Genomic DNA, 20523 nt, shown 5'->3' with positions numbered 1-20523 from the left:
GCCGCTTTCTTGCAAGGAATGAAATGCGCCATTTTGGAAAATTGATCAACCACCACAAGAATCTGAGCATTGCCTTTGGATGAACGAGGCAAGGTGGTGATAAAATCCATACTGATACTTTCCCATCTCTCATTAGGAACTGACAATGGTTGAAGTAACCCTTGAGGAAGTTGTCGAGAGGCTTTCATTATCTGACATGAATGACAAGCTTTGACAAATTTGATAACATCTTGCTGCATCTGAGGCCAGAAGTATGTAGCATACAAAAGCCGATATGTCTTGTTGATACCAGGGTGAGCAGCATAAGGAACTTCATGATGCTCTTGAATAAGAATCTTCCGTAATGAAGTATTGTGAGGCACACAAATGCGATCAGAAAAGAACAGCAACTCATCCATGATAATGTAGGCTGCAAACATGTTCATTTCTGCAGGTCTGGGATTAGAAGATTTGAGAGCACGGAATGCATCTCCAAAATCTCTATCAGTCAAATACTCATTTTTGAAACAAGCAGGGATTTCCATTTGCACATCTGTGATGGCAAAATTAATGGCTCGAGGCATGCGGCTCAAAGCATCTGCAACCACATTCTGAAGACCAGGAACATACTGAATAATCATGTGGAAATTAGCCAAGAATTCAACCCATCTGCCTTGTCGAGAGTTCATAACAGGCTGAGTGAAAATGTACGTCAGAGATTGATGATCTATACGTACAACTGAATCTGCTCCAAGAAGATAATGTCTCCAAGTTCGATAAGCATGCACGATTGCCAAAAACTCCTTATCATACACAGGATACCTGCTTTGAATGGCTGAAAACTTCCTGCTGGCAAAAGCAATGACACGATCATTCTGCATCAAAACTCCACCAGAAGCACGATCTGAGGCATCTGTCATTACATCAAAGGGCTGAGTGGGATCTGCAATGGCCAAGACCGGGGTTGTCGTCAAGGCATGCTTGAGATCATTGAAGGATTGCTCAGCTTCCGAAGACCACTGAAGTTTGTCCAACTTTATCAATTCTGTCAAAGGGGCAGCAATCTCTGAAAATCTATGCACCTTGTTGTGATAAAAGTTAGCAAGTCCCAAGAAAGATCGAATATCTGAAATGGTGAGAGGCAAAGGTCAATCCACAATCGCCTGAATCTTCTTAGGATCTACTGCAATCCCATTAGCAGAAATGATGTGACCAAGATATTCCACATGGTTCTTGAAAAATTCGCTCTTCTTTTTGTTGATGTACAGCACATTGGTGCGTAGTACTTCAAAGACAATCTGTAAATGCTCTTTGTGATCGACCATAGATCGGCTAAAAACGAGAATATCATCAAGGTTAACGATCACGAACTTGTCCAAGTACGGCCCAAAAATTTCATTCATGAGGGTCATGAAAGTGGCCGGGGCATTGGTTAACCCAAAAGGTATGACCAAGAATTCATAATGGCCATATTTTGTCTGAAAGGCCATCTTGTATTCATCACCATTACGGATACGAATTTGATGATAGCCGGACTTTAAATCAATCTTGGAAAACACCTTAGCACCAAGCAGTTGGTCGAACAACTCATCGATGCGAGGCAAAGGAAATTTGTTCTTGATTGTCAGCTTGTTGAGAGCATGGTAATCAATGCAAAGCCGCATTGATCCATTCTTCTTTTTGACAAGCAAAACCGGGGCTCAGAAGGGACTTTTGCTGGGACGGATGTGACCTTTGTCCAGCAACTCCTGCAATTGCTTTTGTATCTCCTGAGATTCAAAGTAAGAAACACGGTATGGAGCTCAGATAAGATCAATCGGGTGATCCACAGGACGAGGAGGAGGTAATGTCGTCGGAAGATCATTCGGAAACAAATCCTGAAAAGGCCTAAAGAAGGGTTGTTCCAAGTAAGCAGTTGTTGATGACGAGGCTTGAGATTGCTCACTAGTTTCTGCTTCAATCTCCCGTAACATGACCATGGATGTTGTACAGTCACGTTTGCGGACGAGGCGTTTGACTTGCAGGGCAGAAACAACAGTGATAGGTTTGGCATTGAAAAGGCCATGAAGTTCCAGCTCTCGACCATTATGATATAATTGGATTGAATGAGAACGAAAGCTGATCACCGGATCATATCGATACAGCCAAGATTGTCCCAATATCATGTCATAATGTGACAACAGCATTACTGAAAAATTAAGGTGATCTTGGTAATCTTGAATCTGGAACTGAAGCTGTTGCACCTTTTTGTTACAATCAAGGAAGGAACCATCAGCAAGCTCGACTTGAAAAGCATCCACAAAATGTCGGGTCTGTAGGCAAAGCTTGTGAACCAAAGAAGTGCCCACAAAATTAGTGGAACAGCCACTGTCCACCAGCACATTGATGGGATGGTCGCCAATGAAGCCAAGAAGACTAAGGACCTGCTTGGAAAGATTCACCGGAACAGGGTTGGTACTTTGGCCATTAAGCATCAGAGTACTGACAAACTCAGAAACGCGAACAGAACAAGCCATCTGTTTGTTCTTGTCTTTCACAGGAGGCGGGTCATGATCAGCATGGTGGCAACTGTCCACCTGAGAATTGCGCCGAGTGTTGGAGGGTTTAGGACGCTGAGGACATTCATACCACCGGTGATCGCCAGAACAAATCGTGCAGAGGCCTGGGCGACTAGGTTGGGATGAAGTGGCAGTTGATGAAGAGGTTTGCTGTCCTGAAGAGGTTTCTCGCTTGAAGTAGCGCCGATCATTGTTGCGACGGTCCTGTCGAGACCGATCTCGGTTTCTGCTGCTGCCAGAGGATTCGGTCTGAGAGGATCCTGCATTTGACGCGGTGATGTTGGTGCCGTTGTTGCGTGTCGTCCATTTGTGATCTCATTGATGCCATACCGTGGAAAAAGGCCTTTTGCAAGTCCATCTGTTGTTGAAGAGTGGTCATCTGCAAGGCCTCCATCTGAGGATCGGCGAGTGGCACGTTGTCGTGCGAAGTCGACATCTGGAGAACTCAGAGAGAGTACTGTGGTGAAGCAGGAAAGGTCCACCTGAAATGTAGAATGGAAGGAATAGCTGCTGGAGAGGCAGTAACAGGATCCTCGTACGCGAAGTCGGGGTCTTCCACTTCTTCGCGATCGTCCTCGGAGGTTACTGCGTCGGCTTCCGCCAAAGAACTGGGCACCGGAGATAATGGAGTATAGTCGGGGACGGAGATGTCACAGGAGGGCGCGTGGAGGAGATATTGCGGAGGCCATCCACACTGCACTCTGCAAGAAAGTGTGCCAACTGCGGGTACCGTGTGACAGAAAATACTCGAAATGAGTAAGATGCAGTGGCTCGCAGGTGAGGAAAATAGTCCAAATCGCCCAGGTGTCGGGTTCGGTCACATGCGGGCTGCTGACATGTATGCGGTACACCTGAGAGGCCGGGGATGCTGGGATAGGAGAGGCCGGAAGACTTGGAATCCACCCAGCATCGGCGGGAAGTGGCACTGATTCCGGAGTGAGGGCACGAGGAGGGCTGTGTTCGGGAAGAAGAGCCTCGGGGATCTGGTCGATGTAACTTAGGTAAGAGATGTGCATGTCGGGTTCCTCCGGAAAGTTGTCCATGAAGCATGCACGTAGAGGGCGAGAGCACACAGAGTATGTGGTGTGGGCAAAGCCAGGAAAACCCACGAACAGCCAGGAGGAAGGTCGCCTAATCGCTGGGAAGAGGGAGGCGAACAAGAACAAGGCGGCATCCTGACAGCCGGGGGGGGGGGGGGGGGCGGGTGGTGGTTGCCGAATCGCCCAGGGTGGCGGTTCACACCAGCGCACTCCCAACGCACGCCCAGCGCACGCCCGGTGGGTTGTCATGTTGTTTTGTTTTGTTTTTTTTTTTAAAAACCCACGTGGCAATGCACGTATTAAATGTTTTGTATTGTTTTTGAAGGTGCAAAGGTGACGCTTCGAAGGCCGTCGCCGACTAGGAGGTGCGTCGCTTCGAAGGGCTGGATCACGTCGCCGACTGGAGGGTGTGCCACCAGCAAAGTGGAGAGGCGGGCAGCCGCTAGTCGGCGGGTGAACTCAGGGTCGGCTGCTGCATGTATCAACGAGGGCTCACGACCGGCAGCTGCTCCCAGCAAGCAAGGGCTCACGCTGGCAGCGAACGAGGCGAAGAGTCCTGAATCCGGATTGGTAGCATCTCCACCTTTCGATCCCATACTTGCCTTTCCGCAGGTAGGCGTACCTCATAGATATGATCGTTGGGTGTCGTGTCAAGACTCAATTTCTGCACAAGTTTGTAGTTAACAAAATTGTGTGAGGTGCCAGGGTCTAGAAGAATGTGGATTCTATGGCCATTCACTTCTCCATAAACTCCGAGAAGATCATGCAAGCCAAAAACTTTAGAGTTGAACAGACAATCAGAACATGTACCAGGGCGAGAAATTACAGTAACTGACGTACCTGTCAAAGACAACTGGTTAGCTGCCTTTGGCTTAGGTCCTACGTTGGTCTTGGCACCCTTTTGCTTCGGGCACTCATTACACATGTGTCCTTTTTCTTCGCAGATAAAACAACGGCCCTCCTTCTTGAGCTTTAAAGCCTTAAGGAGTCGTTTCTTCTTCGCTGGTGTCGAACTTGAATTCTTCGAAGGTTGGTCCGAAGACTTTCCTTCAGTCGTGTTAGCCATAGGTGCGGAGAACTTTCTTTTATGCTTGTTCCCCTGCTCGGTAATGGGTTTAGACTTGGAAGAGACCATTGTATCATCATAGATACCAGCTAAATGAATGGCTTCGTCCAATGTTTTGCATTTGTTATTTTTAACCTATAAACGGTATGAGTCTGGTAAACCAGCTACGAAGAACCCCAAAAGAGTAGTGGGATCCATCTTTGTAGCTTTCATCTGCAAGTCCCTAAACTTCTGGAGGTAGACCTCATAAGTGAGGTGCTGCGAGGTCATGGTCAAAGCGGTAAACCGGGCAACAACATCATAATCATCCTCTTTCTTGAGGAATTCCTTCCTGAAGACGTCTTCAAATTGTACCCGAGTTGTTGGCTTAGGGTTGAGTTCCTTCCACCAAAGCAAAGCTTTGCCTGAGAGGAAACCTGCTGCTAACTGGATCTTTTTTCCATCATCATATGGATAAAACTGAAAATGGACCTGCCACTTATGTAGCCAAGTGTCCACGATCTCCTTGGTACGTTGCTTTTGCTCGCCCCCGGACGGTTCTGGAGTAATGTTGGAGCCTAAAGCAGAGGCCAAGGTATCCATACCCGAAAGAGTAGAGAGGATAGTGGTTAAGAGAGAGATGGAGTTCTGCAAAGCTTGATTCTGGGCGGCGATTTATGCCTGACGTTCCGAAGAAGAAGCTTCGAGAGCTACTTTGAACTCTTGGAAATCTGATTTTGACACACAATCGTCAAAAAGATCGGGCATCGGTATCTTCCGTAGCCGGCAAGCCTTCGCATTCGACAAGGGGCTCCAACTCGGATTCTTGGGTCGACATCTTGAAGAGGGCAAGCGGAGAGAAAATTCGATCTTGCACAAGAATAGTGCGAGAGAACTTGAGCGCTTGAGAGCTTGAAAACTTGAGAGATGTGTGGCAAGAAGCCCACTTAAGGGGTTTATATAACCTTCCCCAAAAGCAACTTGAGCTTTTGCTTTTGTGTTTATATATATATATATATATATATATATTCTGTTTTCTGGAAAAAAAACACCTTTTAAACCTTAGAGGGGGCCTTTAAACTCTTTAAAAAAAGTTTAATCTAAAAAAAACGAAACAGTCCAAATCGACGTTTCAATGCTTTTCTGGTTTTTTTTTCTCTTCCCTCTTAGATTTATCGTTGCCGGCCTGTCTGCTGTCGTCACCTGCGCTGCTGCCGTTGCCGACCGTACTGCCAGCGCTTTCGTATCTGCCGGCGCCGCCTGCGCTCAGGTGACCATGGCTGCCGGCGCTTTCGTGTCCGCCTGCGCCTGCGCCTACGCCAGCCTACGTAGGCGTGGTCCCTGCATAGGCCTGGCCGGCTGCCGACACGCCTTCGCCTACAACAGCCGGTAGCAACGCGTGTATCCGGCCAGCAGTACTCGACCAGCCCCCGCAATCAACATCGCCAACAATCGCTTCTTGCGCTCTCTCTCTCTCTCTCGTTCAAACAAAAAACGAACATGCTTTTTTTTCTCTGTTTTCTCTCACAACTTGTTCATGCGACTGCACAAACATCTTCAGCCTTCTTCTTGCAAAGCAAAACAACCCTACCATCTACCTACACCCTCATCACGGGTTTCTTTGATGGAAAAAGCAACATACTATCTGAAAAAACAACAGCATGCATAAACAAAACAGCAAGCTTCTTGAACACATACCTTTCTTCGACCTCATCTTCTCTACCTACCAACTTGCTCGTTCACGAGGCATGCTCTGATACCACTGTCAAATCCCCAAAGGATCTCCTCGTAGAACGCTCCTGGTTTGAGACTCGAAACCTGCAAACAAACAAATAAACAAGGGGTGGCAGACCTGACTCACCTCCCAACCATGACAGCCGTGGGCAAGCCCACAGTCTTGGCTGTCCCCACCGAGCCACGAGTTGAGCTAATTAGGTTGACGTACTGACCAATATCTACCTCGCGATGTCCCATACCGCCACGAAGCTACCCTCGTGGGCCTCGATACTGCTGCCAACCTCGGCTGCGTAAAGCAGGTGCACGTTGTCGTGACGTGGGCGGTGTCGCTGGGAAAGTGCGAGACTTCTGGCTGTGAGAGTATGTGGTTGAACTTCAAGAGACTTCACCAGCAGAAGCCTTCAAAGTACGGACAACCACCGTTTATCTTTCCTTTGCAAGTTTCCAGATGAAGACCAGCTTGTAGTGTTTTCCTTTAACCCAGTTCTTCTTGGTTCACAGCCTTGATTACCCGAATATGTGCCAAAATTGTTCTACAATCTTTACGAGACCAGGCCTTCCGAAGCATTTGGAATCCTCTGTAATATCCTTGCGATCTTTCTCATCTATACACTGATTTCACACATGCAGCACCAGGTCTGCATGCTCTTTTGGATCAGAACCTGATGCCTTATTTTCTGGATTTATTGCTGATGAGCTCCCACTTTCTGATTTAACATGCACAGCCGTTGGATCAATAAAAGATGATTTGGAAACACCCGAGTTGCTGTCAATTGTATTTGTCACCGTAGAGGATGCCCTGGTATCATTCACAAAACCCCTTTCAACTATACACACCCTTTTTCCTGTCAAACAGAGCGCTGCCTTCTGAAAGCTCTGTTTATTTGCAAAATATCAATATACACATTCTATGTACATTCTGCAGAGAGTACACCCTCCTCCTTCCTACTAATTCAAAGCGCACACCCCTCACTTACCAGCCCGATTTGTTTTCCAAGCTTCTTGTTCAATAAGAGGGCATCTGAGTAAGATTTACAAGCTCTTTCCTCGCCCGTAAAGGACTGGACTGTCCTAATTTGAGCAGTCACCTACTGGTTGAGCATGTCTTTTTACAGAGAAGCGATTTCCATTTTCCCAGCCTGCAAGACTGCGCTGCTTCTAGTTCTCTCTCCCCCGAATGCTTTCTGCACCCACCTCTGTACATAAAAAAGAAACGAAGCCTCCTCCTCAAAAACTACTCAAACCCCTTTTTACAAAACAAAGCGTTCAGCTCCCTTCTCTTTTTTAATTTGTTTACATGCCGAAGTGCCCTCTTGGCACTTTGCCGAGAGTACACCCCTCTTCAATATATTTTCTCAGAATAGCACGCCTCCTGGATATCCAGAATTTCCCGCAGGTAAGGCGGGGATTTCCTCTTTTGCAGCAAAATTTCTGGGTTTTCCCATTTTGGAATTACACGCCCTCCATTTTCCTTGCATTTTTCAAAGAGTTGATAAGCATCAACACTTAAGGCTCTTTACACCTCATTCTTCCCAAGGGGCTGTTCCCACACAAAGCATCCCAAGCTCGACAACATTGTATAGCCTCCCTTCTGACAGCTTGTTTAGGGTCATCCAGTGCATCCATAAAGCTCGTAAAACCCGACTCTCCAAAGAGGAAATACACGTGCATATGGTAGCCCTACAACTGCACCTGGATTTGTATTTTATGGCCTCACTTCCATGGTTTCACACCATAGACGTGCCATAGCACGACATCCACCCCCTCTAAACCTGCACATCCTCCGGTATGTGCCACCAAGTTGCTATGTAGGCTAATCTTCTTCAAATCTATACTGATTTGAATGTCACCCTCATCTTCATCAAATTTTGACACGTTATCTTCAGCTTCTTCATCCTCTGAACCCACATTCTCATCCAAATCATTCTCTAGATCAGCCTCCCTTTTCTTGGCTTCTTCCAACTTCTTTCGTAGCTCTATTTCTGTTTGCTCCTTGTCAGCAAGGGCAGCCTCCAAACATGTCTTCCTCCTTGTCGCATTTGATGCTGTGGGCAATGTGTTGATGCCTGTCAAGCACTCAATGTGCCTGTAAATCAAGGAGCTTTCATGTATTGGATGTATATGTGGCCAGGGGGAAGCATTGTGAAGACTCTGGATGCCTTCATGTGCGTCAATGTACCATGTATGATCAGAAATTGATCTTAAATCAAGGGGCTTTTCAAGATTTTATGCTTGTTGAGCTTGGCAAAGCAGCAGGCAAGACTTTTATGCCTTGAATCCTCAAAAATCAGCTTGCAGTCAAGGGGCTTTTGCCCAATTTCTGTTCGGGACTGTTGTATGCAATGGTCGGGACTGTAAAAGTCTGATTTTCACTCATTTGGACAGCCAGGAGAGCATTTATTGCTACTGTACCTGCTGGTACAGCTTTGTACAAGTTTTGTCATGGCTGCATATTGATTTGAGTGAGCAAAAATCTCAATTTCAGCTACTGTACTTGCCGGTATAGGTTTGGTACATCATTGGTGAGCACTTAGTACTGCTGTACAGTACTTTGGAAGGGGAACAGAGCACATTTAAGGTGCTGTCCTAAATCTGCAGCAACCAGATTTTGGTGATTTCATCACATACAGTGGGAGTAGAGTTGCATTCGTGCTTCCGCAGTGGGAGATAAACTTTGGGAGAACAACTGTGAGCACTTTGTGTGCTTTTGGTGCAGTGTTTGCACATTTTGCAGGGAGTCAGGCATTGACTGTGACAAGTTGCATATTGCTATGGCAACCACAGGTGAGAGCTCTTCATTGCTTCACATCAAGAAGCTTGAAGGCTCACATAACTATGATATTTGGCAAACCCAGTGCTATAATGTGTTGCTCCAGAAGAAGCAGCACAAGCCTATCAAAGAAAGGGGTGTAATGCCCGCTTCTCTTACTGCTGAAGAGTGGGAAGATATGGATGAGCTGGCAAGATCTACTATCATGTTGTCTGTGTCAGACTCTTTACTTTTCAGCATTCGTGAAGAGAAGACAGCTTGGGGAATGTGGCAGAGATTGCAGGACTTGTATGCCCAGCAAAGTGCCTCAAGCAAAGTGTATTGGTTGAAGAAACTCATAGGTCTTCAGATGAAGGAAGGGGCGTCTATGGCAGCCCATCTAAATGAGTTTAATGGTATTGTCAACCAAGTTATAAATCAAAAGTTGGCAATGGACGATGAGTTCAAAGCCACCTTTCTCTTATGCACTTTGCCAGAGAGTTGGGACACATTCAGAACAGCCACTAGCAATTCGAATGCTATGCTGTCATATGCAGATGTGGAGGGTGCTCTTCTTCAAGAAGAGATGAACAGGAAGAACAATTCTGTTGGAAAGTCCAATGCAATGAATGCACGTGGGAGATCCCAGCAAAGGGGTAAAAGCCAAGAACGGGGAAGGAGCAAGTCCCGCTCCAAAAAGGACTTGGAATGCCATTATTGTGGCAAGAAGGGACACATCAAAAAGCAATGCTACAAATGGAAGAATGATCAAAAGGAAAAGGGCAAAGAAAAAGGGCAAAGAAAAAGACAAAGACAAAGGTGAAGCCAAAGATGTAAAGCCAAAGGGCAAAAGTGGAGTCAAGATTGAAGAAGTCAATGTGTCACATGCAGGTGACAGTGAGGATGAGGTCCTATTCACGTCTTCGCTTGATGCCCATTCACTTCTTACAGGAGATAGTCATGGTATGCACTCATGGATCATTGATTCAGGTGCCTCCTTTCATGTCACAGGTTGCAGAGACTTGTTTGTCAGGTATACTGCTGGCAATGAAGGAGTAGTTTATTTGGGTGACAACCATGCATGCAAGATTCTTGGTAGAGGTGATGTGAGGCTTGTGTTTTCAGATGGCTCACAGCTTATGCTCCATGATGTCAGGCATGTGCCTGAGATCAAGAAGAACCTGCTTTCTACTGGACAGCTTGATGATGCTGATTATGTTACCACATTTGGTCGTGGAAAGTGGAAGATTAGTACGGGCTCACTGGTTGTTGCCAGAGGCTCTAAGGTGGACACTCTTTACTTCATGCATGCAGGTGTTTGTCACCATGCTAATGTAAATGCAACCGAGCTGCCGGAAATCTCTATGTGGCATAGCCGGTTGGGACACATGAGTGTCAAAGGAATGGAGCAATTGTCTCGTTTGGTTTACTTGCCTTCTCTAAAGTTTTCAAGTTTTTAGTTTTGTGAGCATTGTATATATGGCAGGCAACTCCAGTGCCCCCACAAGAAAGCTCTTGGACAGAAAGATGCTCAGTTAGAGCTTGTGCATACAGATGTATGTGAGATGCCTCAGCTTTCTTTGGGAGGGACAAAATATTTTGTGTCTTTTATAGATGATGCCACACGCAAGGTGTGGGTTTATCCTCTTCGTTTGAAGAGTGATACATTCTCAGTGTTTGAGAAGTTTGTTGCTCTTGTTGAGAATCAAACTGGCAAAACACTGAAGGCTTTGCGTTCCGACAATGGTGGAGAGTATATGTCCAAACAGTTTCAGGACTTTTGTGATGCTAAAGGCATCAAGAGGGAGCTCTCTACTCCTTATGATCCTCCACAAAACGGGACAGCAGAGAGGATGAACAGGACCGTACAGGAGAAGGTCCGTTCTATGTTGTCACATGCTGCATTACCTCATGGTTTTTGGGCTGAAGCTGTTATGACAGCCGTTCATCTTATAAACAGGTCACCTAACACGAGGCTTGGTGGTAAAGTGCCAGAAGAAGTATGGACAGGGAAGCCTCCGTCATACAAACACTTGAGAGTGTTTGGTTGCGTTGCGTACGTGCACATACGCAGGGAAGCGCACCAAACTTGACCCTAAGTCTCATAAATGCATATTCCTAGGATATGGTGACAGAGGTGAAATGGGGTATAGACTTTGGGATCCAGTGAATAGAAAGATTATACGCAGCAATGATGTCATTTTTGATGAAACATGCATGTATAAGGAGGCTGCAAGGCAACAGGAGCCTGGCAGAGTCATCTTTGATGATGATGGACATCATGGACAACAACCAAGGGCTGTAAATCAGCCATTACAGCAGCAAAACCAGCCCTTAAATGGTGCTGAAAATGGTCCAAATGGACAGCCAGAGATGGCAAAAGATATCCCTATGGATATACCACAGTTAGAGGAGATACCGGGCATGATATTTCAGCCTTATGGCATGGAACAGGAGCCACCAATGGGTGATATGCAGGCTGGACAGCAACCTGCAAATGATGGTCATTGGGTACGGAGGTCCACTAGACCCTCCAGAGCCCCTGACAGGTTTGTTCCAGGGGTTGACTACTTGATGCTCACTGACTGTGGGGAGCCCTCATGTTATAAGAAGGCTTTACAGAGAGCAGACAAGGCTCTTTGGGAGCGTGCCATGAAGTCAGAGATGGATTCTCTGCACAAAAATGGAACATGGAAGTTGGTGCATTTACCTACAGGCAAGAAGGTTTTGCCATGCAAGTGGGTTTACAGGCTCAAAGTTGCACCTGATGCAAAGCCAAGATACAAAGCCAGGTTAGTGGCTAAGGGCTTCAAGCAGGAATATGGTGTGGACTTTGATGAGATCTTCTCTCCAGTGGTCAAAATGACCACACTTAGAGCTGTATTAGCTTTGGTTGCTCATGATGATCTGGATTTGATTCAGATGGATGTGAAGACTGCTTTTCTTCACGGTGATCTCCATGAGGAGATATATATGCAACAGCCAGAGGGTTATGCAGTAAATGGAAAGGAGAAGCTTGTATGCAAGCTGAAAAAGAGTGGTTCTGGACTGGCCTATACCACAAACAGTGAAACAACTTCGTTCTTTTCTCGGTTTTGTTGTTTTTCTTCGGAAATCTGTACGGGAGTACTCTCAGCTCACACTACCGATGACCGACTTATAAGGTCGTGGACATAAGTCAAATCAGCCTATCTCTTGGAATAACGATTTGGATATAGCCTTCAGACTTTTGAAAGATAAAGTCAAGGAAGCACCTATCTTAACATTACCTGATCCTATTCGGCCTTATGTTCTTGAAACTGATGCCAGTGACTATGCTATCGGGGCTGCTCTATTTCAAGATGGTAGACCGGTTGCTTTTGAAAGTAAAAAGCTAGACGACACTCAATCTCGTTGGCTGACCCTTGAGAAGGAGCTTTATGCTGTGCTTCATGCTCTCAAGGTTTGGAGACATTATTTATATGGCTCCAAGTTTGTGGTATTGACTGATCATCAATCAATCAAATATGTGTGTGATGTGGATGATTTGAGAGGAAGGAAAGCTCGTTGGGTGGAGTTAATGCAAGATTTTTATTTTGAGATACCGTTATCCGAAAGGGTCCATGAATAGTATTGCAGATGCGCTTAGTCGAGTCAAGTCATTATCATCTTGATGCCTAATAAAGCACCTAGTCCACTTGCTACATTTGCTCCACCTTTCCATTCGAAAGGTGAATACTTTGTCGTTCACCAAGATTTCTACTGACTTATTTCAGTCATTGAGAGGGCTTTGCAGGACTGATAGTTATTTTGGTCCATTTTGGCAGAAGATCCAAAACGGGAGCTCATTGATTGACCAAGACTCGATGACTGCGCAGTCTACCATTCAGGCTGCACGAGGCCAGTGGATGATTCGGAATGGTTTACTATTCCGTAATGACAAAATTTGTGTACCACAGATCCCGGACATTAGGTCCAAGATTCTTAAGGAGTGTCACGACGCCCCTTCTGCTGGACACCCTGGGGTACACAGAACACTATCGTTAGTGAAACACACTTTTTATTGGCCAAAGATGAAAGGGTATGTAGAAGATTATGTTCTCAAGTGTCAAATTTGTCAGGCAAATAAAGCTGAACGCTTTAGACAGGCTGGGTTGTTGCATCCTTTGCAAATCCCAAGTAATAAATGGGAAAGTATTTCCATGGATTTTATTACCGGATTGCCAAGAACACATCAAGGCCACGATTCTATTTGGATTGTGATAGATCGCTTGACAAAAATGGCTAGATTTTTACCGACCCGGAAGACTATTACAGCTACGCAATTAGCTCGGCAGTTTATCGAGCAATTGTTTAGACTGTACGGGTTACCGCAGGACATAGTCAGTGATAGGGACTCTAAGTTTACGAGTGATTTTTGGAAACTTGTTTTTGAGAAGTTGGAAACAACTTTGAATTTGAGTTATTCTGATCATCCTCAATCTGATGGCCAGACTGAAAGAGTGAATCAAATTTTTGAGGATATGCTTCGAGCATATGTATCCAAAAGACAGAGTTCATGGGAGGATTATCTTCCTATGTTAGAATTTGCATATAACAATACTAAGCATACGAGTACAAGGTTTAGTCCTTTCATGCTTATGTATGGTTTTCAACCTCGATCACCTGTTACAGTAGGATTCTCAGGACTTCAGCATGATGCAGCACGTAATTTTTTGCAAGATATGCAGGAAATGTTACAAGTTGCGAAGGAATCTATTAGAAGTGCTCAAGACCGAGACAGGTTTTATTCTAATAGACATCGTTCACCCAGAGAGTTCTCTGAAGGAACGATGGTGTATTTGCGAGTTCCGAAAGATTCCGAGACTTTACGGACACGTAGATCTCCGAAATTATCCCCTAGATACTGTGGACCGGTTCAGTTGCATATGAATTGGATTTGCCTTCTCATGTGAAAGTTCATCCTGTATTTCATGTCAGTAGACTTAAGAAAGTACTGGTGGAGCAGATCAGTTAGTTACTCCTCAAGAAATTATAGATGTCGAGGACATGACATTTGTTCCGCACGAACCTGAAATAATTCTTGGATTTCGTGTTGCGTAAGACGCTTATCACGGAATACAAGATCAAGTGGAAGGATCGTGTTGAGGAGGACGCTACATGGGAGACATTGACTACTCTTCAAAGAGATTACCCTGGCGTTTCAGTGAGCTCGTAGAGGAAGGGGAGTATGTCATGTGCACAGTGTGTATCTACCGTGTGCTACACGCACGCAAGACTAGTTTCGAGGCTTGGGGAAGCTTGGAACTAGGCATGCTGATTGACGAGCTGAGTTAGGGAAATACTAACGGGCGGCACCCAAGTATGGACGAGCGGGCGCCCAAGTGTGGACGCCCGATGACCGGCCAAGAGCCTATAAAAGGGTGGCCAAGGTTAGTTATTGGGATATAGAGAGTCTCGCGAGTTTGTGAGAGCTCTATGGTCTTGGAGCCTAGATCTAGTGCAGACGTGCACTTGCTTTACGCAACCGAGGCCGGCAGCAATCTCAAGGCCCGCGAGGGCAGCTTCGTGGCGGTATGGGACGTCGCGAGGAGGAGATTGGTCAGTACGTCAACCTAGTTCGCTCAGCTCGTGGCTCGGTGGGGACAGCCAAGACTGTGGGCTTGCCCACGGCTGTCATGGTTGGGAGGTGAGTCAGGCCTGCACCCCCTTGTTTGTTTATTCGTTTGTTTGCAGGCCTAATACACAAGCATAAACAAGATTAATACAAACAAAGAAGGGTGCAGGCAAGCTCACCACCCCACCGCAAACCTCCCCCAACCCAAGGGCTAAGGTTCCACTCCCACGAGTCCATGCCAATCAACCCTAGCATTCCATACCACCAATGCCTGCCCACAAGGACCCTCGGCAAGACTAACCATGATCCGCCATGTCAATGGCAGGAGTAAGCTCTTGGCCCAAGTCCAGACCACAATGAATCGACAATAACCCAAGACTCACTTATATAGTGCTCATTGTTGCTATAAACAACAGTCCAATCATAAATAGCCAATAGCCTTGGATTAATAAAATCTGAACCTTAGCCACCTGAATTCGCCTGCTTTTTCTAATTACAAGGCTCCCCTATCCCTATTGGATTAGTCCCTAACCCCAAGGGTTAGTGCTAGATATGTAACATAATCTGGCTGACTGGCACATAAAGGCTCACGACTTGTAAATAGGCCATATATTCACACATGCGAGTCCCTAAGACTAGGAGCCCCTATAGGTTCTATTCACACGCGTGGGCCTGGCCAAAGTGTTGGAATGGATTCTTGCTCCTCCGCTTCTCACGCTGCCACATGGCAAGTCTGTTATCCCACATAGTAGATTGGGATTAAATTAACCCTATATATAGGGCAAAAATGTCCTTGGTCTCCCCTCATCCCCCACCTTTATTGGTGGTCTCATGGGATGTTTGGGTGGGGGGGTACAGACCCAACCGGTTCATGGCCGTCTTTTGCGTTGCTGCGCCTCCATTCGCTTGGTGCTCCCGTCTTCCGCATGTTGTGCCTCTGTTTGCTTGGTGCTCTGTGCTCTGCATTCTTTCATGGTATCAGAGCCTCGTAGGCTCTTGCTGGCTTCGCATCCAAGGGGGGTGTTGGAATGGATTCTTGCTCCTCCACTTCACACTGCCACATCGCAGTCTATGTTGGAAAGGGTAGTCTCCTCAGCTCCCACATGTAAGGGAATTATCCCACATGCATTGAAAAGGGTTAAAAACCCTTAGTATAAGGGTCAAAAGACCCTTAGGCCTCCCTCATCCCTCCACCACCCTTTATAGGTGAGTGGGTTGAGGGATGGGAGGGCCCTAAGGGAAGGCCGGCCCGGCAGTGGCCTTTCAACATGCATACTTGCTCTCTCAACATGGTATCAAGGCGGATCGCTCTCCTCGCCTTGCTCTACTCGTCGTTTGCTCCCGCTTGTGTGTACACATTGTTGGGCTGAGCCAAGCCAAGCTCTTCGTAAAGCCTCTATGCCCAAGATCGCCATCTCCCATGATCGTCGTGGAGCCGAGTTCGACGCCAAGGGAGGCGTTCGAAAGAGCCGTCGCCTCAACTGCCACGTGTAAGGAAATTATCCCACATGCATTGAAAAGGGTTAAAAACCCTTAGTATAAGGGTCAAAAGACCCTTAGGGCCCCCTCATCCCTCCACCACCCCTTCCAGGTGAGTGGGTTGACGGATGGGAGTGCCCTAAGGGAAGGCCAACCGGCAACAGCCTTTCAAAATGCATTTTTGCTCTCTCAATAGTCTATTATCCCACATAGCGGGTTGGGGTTAAATTAACCCCTCTATATAGGGCGAAAATGCCCTTGGTCTCCCCACATCCCCCACCTTTATTGATGGTCTCATGGGATGTTTGGGTGGGGGAGGGACCTGGCTGGTTGATGGCCGTCTTCTGCATGCTGCACCTCTGTTCGCTTGGTGCTCTCGTCTTCCACGTGTTGCGCCTCTATTCGCTTGGTGCTCTGTGCTCCGTGTTCTTTCACAAAGGACTGTCCACAACCCATGGCCATCAACACGCCATCTTCCCCTTCCACAAGTTGCTATTTGCCATCCCCAGGATGGGTTCACCGTTCACATACATGCACGCTCCTGGATACTGACTCCTAGACCTAGAGTATAGTTAAGTGCCCAGAACACCTCTATATCATTCCAAAGGGTTACCAAGACGTGCAAGACATGCACTCAAATCATGTGTGGGACATGCACCCTTGACCATGACCATGTACGGGACTTGTACACCTGACCATGATGCTTTACAATGGAACCTTGGTTGACTCGTCCCTAGACAAGGACTCACTACAGATATGCCCACGTGGCATCCAAGTGCACAATGCATGTGACAATAATAGCAAGAGGATAGTTATAGCTAAAAGCTTAGAAATAAAGAAGGGCCAATCATAGCTGGGTTATTGCTATATAAGTGACGTTGGGGGAACTTATGAGTTATGAGAGGTATCCATGCAGTGAACAGGAGAGTTGCCAAGGGTATGCAAGGACCTCATGGCCATGCAACTGCTGCAACAAGCGGGTGGCTCGGCTTGGTGGTATGAGACACCAAGTTGGGGTCATCTCGGCTTGGCAAGCTCGCAGCAATCAGACCTCTGGCTCAAGGATAGTTCCGAGGCACTAGAACTACAGCTGGGTGGTGAGTTCCTACACAATTTTTGGCAGTCATGAGATGTGTACAACACTGGATCCACAAAAACCCTGTTAGGGTTTCTTTGGTATGTGGGTCTAACCCTAGTCCCCTATGGTTCTATGTCAGATAATCCTTGGTTAGGTCTATGGAGACCTTACAACTTGCATGAAGATAGGTGGTAACTTGATCTATGATATCCAAGAGATTCACTATGGGCTGGACCTGCCTTAATATATGTTTCCGCAACGATCTAGCTCCACGTTAGTCATGCCCGACCACACACATCCGGCTGTACTTTAAGTAAACTCATGAAGCAAATTAATATCAGGATAGAAACACAGTAAACTTACATGTAGCCTATTTGGATGTGTGCCAAACCTATCCAAGCCATCTCTTGTCGGCTGCCATCTAGCCACACTCGACCAACATCTGATGTACAAGCCCAAACATGCCGGGTGTCTGAGCTGCCAAACACAAAGCAGCTTCTCCTCATAAAGGAAGCCTTACGTAATAGAGCTAGCTGGTAGCTGCACAAGGGGGAAGCTTTGATTTCCAACAGTGAACCACCTTTAAAGAGGGGTATAAGATGCATTTACCGTATTAATACTGTTGATTTGGCTCTAAGGGACACAATGCCCAAAACAAACTGACCAGACCTCTATCTCCAGAAGAAGTTGAAAACCACAAGAAGAAAAATAGATGTTTTCACTGCTGTGAGGTGGCACATTCTAATCGGAACTGCCCCATGCATGCAGATATCTTTGAGCTACATCAGCAATCAGAATGTCAACACCATTCTTTCCCCATTTTTCTTGTGATGTTGCAAAAGCCATGTTTTGTGTGGCCAGGGCTTCATTGAGGCCCTTGATTGCTTGAAGTGCATTTTAGAAGATCAACCAGAGCTTACAGCCTATAACGTTAATTGAGTACCCAAGCTTCGCTAGAACTTCAATTTTCCCATGAATCTAAGGGATTGTGTGCCTTCTGTGACCAATCATTCACGTCCTCTCTCTTATCAATCTATGGTATGGCATATAGCAGAAAAACGATACTACTCCCCATGCTTCTCCTTAGTATCATAGATTATTTTAAAAAATGCTAATGAACCGTTGCCCACTATTATCAACTTGTCTCAGTGCATTGATTTGATAACACCCACCCGTCCCTATAGTTGCATCCACATACATACCTACAGATACATGCAGGAACATACCTGCATACATAAGCATTCATATACACATGCATGCATGTATACGTACATACATACATGCATACAGCAGTTTAGACCGTCCACCCCAATCAAGAGAAAGGCCATTTCTGCAGGACAGGATGTGTGAAACGTTATTGCTTGATCGATGCAAAAGATCTAATGCTTAGTACAGACTAGACTCCAGAAGGCAGGAGATGTGTGAAACGTTATTGCTTGATCGATGCAAAAGATCTAATGCTTAGTACAGGATGTGTGAAACGTTAATGCTTGATCGATGCAAAAGATGTAATGCTTAGAACAGACTAGACTCCAGAAGGCAGGAGATCCTCCATTTCCGAGAAATCAAGGCGAAAACCCACCACCTTCGATATAATGCTGAGAGTTATAACAGTCCAGATCTGGTATATAGCAGCTGGACAAGCCAACGTCAAATTTTTACATATCCAGGGAACCCATAGCTGATCTTCTTCAATTCTTGGAATCACAGGGAAACGCTAGGCTTCTGAGAGTGCCATTGCAGCAGGGGTACCGCAACAAAGAGAAAACCCTCATTCTTGAAAAAACCTAGGCTTCTGAGGCGCCGCTGCAACAAGTGTAAAGAGAAGCGGGCATACCTGAATCTGCATAGTCGAACCACTGCTTGAATAGCTGCTCGTCTCGCTTGGCATAATTGATATGCCGAACAGCAAGGATATCCATCTCTCCCCTCTCTTTCTCTGCCTGTGGTGATCTTTCTTTCTGAACGTCGAAGGTTAACTAAGCTACAGATCAGAGGTACTACTACTTTGAGGCCTCCCTCGTTGGCCTCTCATTCCTTTCCTTTCGGCGCGCGCGAGTCGGCCATGCGTAAAAGTTTTAATTGTTGTAGCTAGACTCGTCCTCTATTTTGTCCTACACCTTCGCAAGCTTCCTATGGTATTGGGCCATTGTCCTGGCCCCTCTCCTGAACCCTTGGACAATGAACACGAGCTAAAATGTCTACTCCATTAAAAGCACATAGGAGGAGTACAACATGCACCAAGAATGTGTGATTTACAAGCTAGGAATTTAAAAAGCAACAAAATAAATCAGACCAGTTCTCCATTCGAGTTTCAAATAAAGGATGCTTATATTAAGAGATTAGAGAAAGAAGTTACAACATATAAAGAGCAATGCTAGTCCACGTGTTTATAGTCCACTAGTATTATCTTAAGGAAGAGTTTCACAAACCTACCACGTGAGAAGAATTTGGAGGTTCGGGAAGGGGAGGAGGTCTTTAGCTTTGCTGTGAAGTTTCCCTAATTGAGAGTCCAGATCCTTCAGCCTCCTTTGTATGTATCTTTCACCTGTATGAACCAAATTCTCTTTCAACCAGATGTTGTTAGTAGGATTGCTGTTAAACATGACCTCAAGTCTATGCAACCAAATACACCACAACATTTCATTTCTCAAAATTGCCCATAACTCCATGGTGCACCCAATGCTATCTCCTAGTAACCAATTTTTCTAGCCTAATGAGTAACCATTCCAATTTTGAATACATCTGGCCAAGGCATTAAAGCACATTTTTGCAAGGGGACATTTCCCGTGTAAGGCCCCCCGTCCCGTAGGGCGGGGGAATCCTTTTGATAGGCAGTTAAGTCTCGTATTATTTTCCGATTGACGACACCTCGATCTCGTAGAAATACGAGGTTACGAGCAAACGGACGGACCTAATTCTATCTCGCAGGGGAAGCGTAGTCATCCTAAAGGAAATTCTAATCCCCAGCACGAAATGTGCGTGGAGATGGAACAAGACCCACACTTGGTTCAAGGAAGCCAACGCCTTTTTCCCCCGTATTTCAAGAGGCACGGCCGCTGGCTCGGTCCCCTAAAACAAGTCTTGTTCGTGACTCTATTATTCCCTAAGTATCGTAAGTTACGACTAGTAGAAAGTTACCCGACTGATCGGGTCCACCCATCCTTAGAATGGTACCGTCAGGGCATCCATTCTCCCACTTTCCACACACTCACCCGTTCAATTGTTTCCTAATTAAGTCCTACCACACTGTGAAACACTT

At 46.1% G+C, this 20523-nt stretch overlaps 1 protein-coding gene across 2 annotated transcripts in view; it reads right to left on the bottom strand.

Moving 5' to 3' along the window:
• Positions 1-19568, bottom strand: part of LOC147634108 (EH domain-containing protein 1-like) — a 42715-nt gene extending 23147 nt beyond the window's left edge. Inside the window, exon 1 of one of the 2 annotated variants that reach the window (XR_015266975.1) lies at positions 19099-19566. Coding sequence is in view for 1 of the 2 variants with exons in the window: in XM_086805217.1 (XP_086661343.1) it covers positions 19099-19183 (85 nt within the window). In the remaining variant the exon portion in view is untranslated. Of the gene's footprint in view, positions 1-19098 lie in introns of both variants that reach the window. The other variant, XM_086805217.1, reaches the window with a different exon arrangement.
• Between the last annotated feature and the right edge of the window lie 955 nt (positions 19569-20523).

Source organism: Cibotium barometz, chromosome 11 (assembly GCF_041138505.1).
Source record: "Cibotium barometz isolate CiBa-2024 chromosome 11, ASM4113850v1, whole genome shotgun sequence".
NCBI classification, from domain to species: Eukaryota; Viridiplantae; Streptophyta; class Polypodiopsida; order Cyatheales; family Cibotiaceae; genus Cibotium; species Cibotium barometz.
Note: the sequence above shows the minus strand (reverse complement) of the source record. Positions and strands in the feature narration are given on the sequence as shown.